General features: G+C 53.9%; 1 protein-coding gene across 2 annotated transcripts in view; it reads right to left on the minus strand.

Moving 5' to 3' along the window:
* Nucleotides 1–648: 648 nt before the first annotated feature.
* Nucleotides 649–6,581, minus strand: part of SH2D3A (SH2 domain containing 3A) — a 19,295-nt gene continuing 13,362 nt past the window's right edge. Inside the window, exons 4-10 of one of the 2 annotated variants that reach the window (XM_011967444.1) lie at nt 5,981–6,057; nt 3,258–3,742; nt 3,043–3,158; nt 2,677–2,851; nt 2,478–2,589; nt 1,940–2,125; nt 649–1,244 (exon numbers count right to left, since the gene is read on the minus strand). In XM_011967444.1, coding sequence (XP_011822834.1) covers nt 1,084–1,244; nt 1,940–2,125; nt 2,478–2,589; nt 2,677–2,851; nt 3,043–3,158; nt 3,258–3,742; nt 5,981–6,057 — 1,312 coding nt within the window. In that variant the 3' untranslated portion in view covers nt 649–1,083. Of the gene's footprint in view, nt 1,245–1,939; nt 2,126–2,477; nt 2,852–3,042; nt 3,159–3,257; nt 3,743–5,980; nt 6,058–6,581 lie in introns of both variants that reach the window. The other variant, XM_011967445.1, reaches the window with a different exon arrangement.

A 6,581-nucleotide genomic window follows, 5' to 3' on the forward strand; every position in this document is an offset into this window, starting at 1 on the left:
AGTTCCTGGAGTCGGTGCCTTATTAGAGGATTTAGATACTGGGACTGGAAGGATCTAACACCACGTTTCTTACAGGCCACACAGGGAACAAGGAAGGGAAGGTGACCTTGGGCACACCTTGGGTCAACCCTGCCTCCTTCTGGAAGTTGGCCTATATCATTGTCAGTGGGTGTCTGCTTGTGACTCAGGTAGGGAGAAGGATACCAAGTTTCCTTTTCTTTTTCTTTTTTCTTTTTGAGACAGCCTTAAGCAGTTGCCCAGGCTGGAGTGCAGTGGCGTAATCTCAGCTCACTGCAGACTCCACCTCCCGGGTTCAAGCAATTCTGCCTCAACCTCCCAAGTAGCTGGGATTACAGGTGCACACCATCACGCCCAGCTAATTTTTTGTATTTTCTGTAGAGGCAGGGTTTTGCCATGTTGGCCAGGCTGGTCTCGAACTCCTGACCTCAAGTGATCCATCCACCTGGGCCTCCCAAAGTGCTGGGATTATGGGTGTGAGCTACCGCGCCCGGCCGGGACACCAAGTTTCATCCCTTCTGAATGCAGTGCAGCTTCTGAGAATGGGTAGCATTTATTGAGGATCTACTGTGTGCCAGGCATTCTCCACCTGCGGTCTCATTCCCAGCCACAATTCTTAGAAAGTACACATTTACATTTTGTAAAAGTTTTTTATTTTTCAGTTTTTGTAGAGATGAGGTCTCACCATGTTGCCCTGGCTGGTCTTGAACTCCTGGCCTCAAGCCTTCCTTCCGCCTCGGCCTCCCCAAGTGCTGAGATTACAGGCCTGAGCTGCTGCACAGCCATGATTTTGTTAAAGGCAGACACAGAGAGGTGAAGTGATCTGCTAGAAATCACAGCTTTTAAGAAGCGGAGTCACATTTGAACTCTGGCCTCTGATGCCAGATCTGCAGGTCACATGTTCACCATGCCCCGGATGACCCTGACTGCCCTCCCCACCTCTGCTGTGAGGCACAGGGCAGGTTTCCGCCTGAGGACGTGAGGAGCCTGGGACGACTCCTTTGGTCTCTTCCGGGGTCTTCAAAAACCTGGGGGTCCCGGGTGTGAAGAAAGGGGTCTGCGCTCTCAGCTGTCAGGCTCCAGGCGCTGTGACAGGACGCCGAGGACGCGCTGGAACTTCTCAAAGCGTTCAGCGCGCGGAGCTCCCGCGCCCCGGCTACCCCAGAGCAGCCTCCGCAGGAAGCCGGTGGTCAGGGCCTCCCTCAGCTCTGGGTTAGGCCGGAATCCTGGAAACAAGGTCAGGTGGGCTGGGGGCGGGGCCCAGGCGCCCGCCTCGCCCCTCCCAACCTCCCGCACCTGCCTTTCCCCTGAGGACTTTGACCCAACAGCGGCCCGGGAGGGACTTGCCCCACCTGCGGGATGACTAGGCGGGGTCAGAGGGGAGGGGGCTTCCAGCCCTCTGCAGGAATGGGGGTGGGGTGCCTGAGGGGCTCTACTAGAGTGCAAGGGGGTGGCCTGTTCCAGGTGCCAGATCCTGGGGGTCCCGCCTTAGGGGCTGTGCCTGGACGTGGGGCCGCACCGGTGGCGGGATCCCAGGTTGTCGGGGAAGGTGGGGGATCTTGTCGGCTGGGCTGCCCTAGGATAGGAGGGAGGAATCGTTTGGAGGGAGCAGGGCGTTCCTCGAGATCGAGATCCCTGGGGTGCGGGATCGTTCTAGGTGGGAAGGGGGAGTGGGGACCCACGGAGGTGGCTCTGGGGGCAGGACAGCCCGTTTTGAGGTGGGCGGCCCTGTTCCTATCAATACCGCTGGAAGCAGCGTTTGATTGGGGCGAGAACCTTCCTGGAGTGGAGACGTCCCAGTTTGGGTGGGGCTCCGGGAGGCGTGGCGAGAGGCTCCCTTCCTGGGACAGGTTGGGTTTGGGGGTCCGGCCAGAGCTTGCCGGATCTGAAGTCTGCAGTACAGAGCAGAGGGAACGCTCACCTCGCAGGCGCTGGGCTGCCACCTTGCGGAATTTGGGTGCGTCCCGGGCCATGTGACGCGCCCCGTGCAGGGTGCGCAGCAGCCGCTCGCAGCTCTCATCCAGCGGCCCCGCGACTTCCTCGCCCTCCAGCAGGCGCACCATGGGTGCCACGTGCGGCAGCGCCACCTCGCCGGGGTCGCAGGGTCCTGCGGAAGGAGAGGGTCTGATCTGGGTTTGGGGCTGTAGATAGGGCATGGGGCAGAGGTGGAACCTAGGACAGATGCAAGGGCGGGGCTTAGGATTGAGCGACAGCGGGGTCTGTGGACAGGGGCCAGGAGCACAAGCCCCATATGGGGGGCGGGGTCTATGGCGAAGGGGCGGGGCCTAGGGAAAGGGGCTGGGATCAAGGCTGGTAAGGGGGCGTGGCCCTAGGAACAAGTCCCGTGTGGAGGGCAGGGCCTAGAACTGATGTAGGAACAGAGCATAGGACTAGATTAAGATTTCTGTTAAATTTGGTCTGGGCCCCCGGAGGATGCCAAGCCCCAGACCTTCACTCACCAGCGCCCTCATCCAGAGCCCGCATCAGCGGCTTCAGCTCCTGTTCAAAGGCCAGCGCAGCCTCCGTGTGGCTCCTTCGGAGCTGGCGCCACGTGTGCTCCAACCGGGACACCTGGGAGAAGAGACCTGCGCATGCCTCCTCTCCTGTCTTCCCAGTCACCCGCACTCCAGCTTCCTCCACTCCCTGCTCCCCACGAACCTGGGGCATGAGCAGGGCGCCCATGACCGCAGCCAGCCCGGGCAGGTCCCCCGCTGCCCCTGGCCGCAGCGCCAGCGCCAGCTCTACCAGGCCCCTCAGTGCGGCTGCGCGCTCCTCCAGCGGCCCCGAGCAGCCCAGCACTGCCAGTGCCCCGGCCAGCGCCAGTGTCTCATGCCTGCAGAAGCGGAGGGCAAGGGTCTGGGGGAAGTGGGGAGGTTTGTAATGCAGGGGTGAGGGGGGACAGGATGTGGCATTGCCCCATCTCCCTTCTTCCCTGGGGAACCATGAGTGGGGAGCTGTTTGGAGACTTTCGGAAGTCGGGGGGAATTGGCCTTCCCCAGCCAAGATTCCAAGCGGCTGGCTCACCTCTCCAGCAGTTCCAACCTCAAGCGACATCCATGGGGAAGAGTGAGCAGCTCCAGGCCAGATGAGACCCCCATGTTGTCCCGCTGATCCCTGGTCACTCCCAGGAGGCCTGTGGCCTGCGGAAGGGAATGGGGAAGTCAGGTGAAGTGTGATTATGTAGGTATGGTGGGGTCTTGCCCTGGGCCTGGGGAGGAGCATCTCAGCAGGTGACCCACCTGGCAGTCTACCAATAGCAGGTGAAGGGCAGTGCTCCCAGGATGGTGTTCCAGGAACAGGCCACGGAGAGTATGCAGGACTTGGGGTTCCAGGGGCCGATTCTGGGGGCCCAGGAGGCAGGAGGGGGTATCAGGGGGGCAGAAAGAGATCTCAGCCTGTGGTCTTGTAAAACATCTGTTTTCTTCCTCCTCATCCTCCTCAGCCTCCCACCATGGGGCCTCTGGCTCTGGGCAGCTTTGGCTCAGGGATGTTCCCTGGACACAGGATACTCGGGGCACCAGCTCGCAGTACATTGGGGGACGTTCAGAGGCATCAGGAAGTTCGAAGGAGGGTGTCCGGGGAGGCTTCGCTGGTGCCTTGGCTTGAAGCTGCCCATCGGAGGCTCTGAGACTGTTGGCAACAGTTCCCAGGGGAGCAGGGGCCTTCAGCAACACGGGGTCACTGCCCGTTCGGGGCAAGGCAGATACGGGCATGGCGAAGGCTTCTGGAGATCATACAAGAGGGGTCAATGGGAATACACAGAGAAGATTGCTGAATGGCCGGGGGTGAGAGCTTCATGGGCTACTACCCACCTGATCCATCCACTCATTCCAATAATGGGGTATCCCAACCTATCCAGGGGCAGTTTTGAATTTCAACAACCTCAACAGTAGAAATGCTAACATGCTTACACATGGTTGGAAAACTTTGGCATCTCTATCGTTCTGTAAATTCTTTTTAAAAATTTTTTATTTTATTTTATAGAGATGGGATCTCACTGTGTTGCCCAGACTGGTGGACTGGTGTGGAATTCCTAGTCTCAAGCAAGCCTCCCTCCTTGGCCTCCCAAAGTGCTGGGATCACAGGCATGAGCCACCTTGCCTGACCCTATGAATTCTGAATACTACATTTTAAATTTGAATTCTTTGTTTTTGCCCCTCTGACTGAAAGGTGGTAAGCAGTGACCCCACGAAATTAAAATTTTTTTTCAAAAAAAAGGATGAAGGTGAAGGTTGATGCCTGTAATCTCAGCATTTTGGGAGGAGTCAAGGTGAGAGGATCGCTTGAGGCTAGGGATTCCAGACCAGTCTGGGCAACATAACAAGATCTTGTCTCTACAAAAAGTTAGAAAATTAGCTGGTATAATGGCATGCACCTGTGGTCCCAGCTACTTGGGAGGCTGAGGTGGGAGGATCACTTGAGCCAGAGGCTGCAGTGAGGTATGACTGCACCACTGCACTCCAGCTTGGATGACAGAGTGAGACCCTATCTCGAAAAAAAAAAAAAGATATCTATGTATCTATAATTAAGTATAGATATATCTCTCTATGTCATATCTATACAGATAGATATCTATATATTATATAAATATATAATACATACTTAAATTAAGTATATCTTAAAATTAACATTAAATATATAATGTTGCCCTATATATTATATATAATTACATTTATATATGATAGATATTTTACTTTTTTAATGATAATATATATATTATATCTCTCCATAGATATATCTATATAAATATATATAATTAATACAGATATCTATAGAGAGGCAGAAAGTATAAAAAATTCACAACCAAACCATGTATGGTATGACACTCAGATAAGTATCAAAGAAACCAAGCTTATTAAACTTTCTTTTTCTTTTTTTTCTTTTTTATTTCTTCTAAACAAACAAACAAACAAAAAAGCAACAAAAAAAAACCAGGATACACGTGCAGAATGCGCAGGTTGGTTACGCGAGCATCCGTGTGCCGTGGTGGTTTTTGCTGCACCTACTGGATCCCTCCTCTCAGTCCCCTCCCCTCATCCTAAACTTTTAAATGATGTCATTTGTAAGTTGGTGGCATGTTGACCTCCTGGACTATTAGTACTTAAAACTGTACTAAGACTTTTGGGAGACTGTATTTACCATGCCTTTGAATAGGCTCTTTTCTAGGAACTTGAAACCATCCAACAGTGCCTGGCTCACTCTGAGTTAATTAAGGTCCAAAGTGCTCACTGTAGCTGAAAAATCCTCACAATCTGAGTCCCAGGGTCTCTCTCTCTGACTCTCCCCTCATTCCCTCTGCTTCAGCTACACTCATCTGTCCCTCCTTCCCTCCCTCCCTCCCTTCATTCCTTCCTTCCTTTCTTTTCTTTCTTGACGGAGTCTCACTCTGTCACCAGGCTGGAGTGCAGTGGCGCCATCTCAGCTTATTGCAACCTCTGCCTCCCAGGTTGAAGTGATTCTCCTGCTTCAGCCTCCTGAGTAGCTGGGACTACAGGCACCACCACACTCAGCTAATTTTTGTATTTTTAGTAGAGATGGGGTTTCACCATGTTGACCAGGATAGTCTTGATCTCGACCTCGTGATCCGCCCGCCTCGGCCTCCCAAAGTGCTGGGGATTACAGGCCTGAGCCACTGTGCCTGGCCTTCCCTTACTGTGTTTTATTTTCAACGGGGTTTCACCATGTTGGCCAGGCCGGTCTCGAACTCCTGACCTCAAATGATCCACCAGCCTTGGCCTCCCAAAGTGCTGGGATTACAGGCATGAGCCACTGCGCTCAGCCTTGTAAACACACATTTTAAGCACCCACAAAGTCCCTGAGTGTTTCAAGTCATCGCGATTGTCATCATTTTCTAAAGCAAGAAATTGAGGCTCCAACAGGTTCCTGCACCTGACTAAGATCTCTTAGGTGGTGAGTTGCAAAGCCAATCCCTGAACCACAGCCCGTTCTGGTAGACACTCACCTATCCCAGTGGGGTCGTCTCTTGACTGTCCCATATGTGCCAAATCTGCAGGCTGACTGTTGCTCCACTTCCTTGCCCTGGAGGACAGAGTGGGAGAGACCTGTAGTCCCCACCTAAGCAGAGTGTCCCTCACCAATATCTGGAAAACCCTGTGTCCAGTTACTCTGTACCAGTGAGTCTCAACCACCCAAGGTGACCTGCGTCCAGGGGACTCTTAGCAACGTGTGGAGACATCTTTAGTTGTCACAACTAGTAGCATCTAGTTGGATGGAGCTCAGAAATTCTGCTCAACATCCTACGATGCACACGACATCTCCACCTCCTTCCCCACAACTAAAAATGTTCGGGCCTAAAACTCAACCAAGGCCAGGCGCGGTGGCTCACACCTGTAATCCCAGCACTATGGGAGGCCGAGGCGGGTGGATCACTTGAGGTCGGGAGTTTGAGACCAGTCTGGCCAACATGGTGAAACCCTGTCTCTACTAAAAATACAAAATATTAGCCTGGCGTGGTGGCTCATGCCTGTAATCCCAGCACTTTGGGAGGCCGAGGCAGGTGGATCACTTGAGGTCAGGAGTTTGAGACCAGCCTGGCCAACATG

This window comes from Mandrillus leucophaeus, unplaced genomic scaffold, assembly GCF_000951045.1.
Source record: "Mandrillus leucophaeus isolate KB7577 unplaced genomic scaffold, Mleu.le_1.0 Scaffold8, whole genome shotgun sequence".
Lineage (NCBI taxonomy): Eukaryota > Metazoa > Chordata > Mammalia > Primates > Cercopithecidae > Mandrillus > Mandrillus leucophaeus.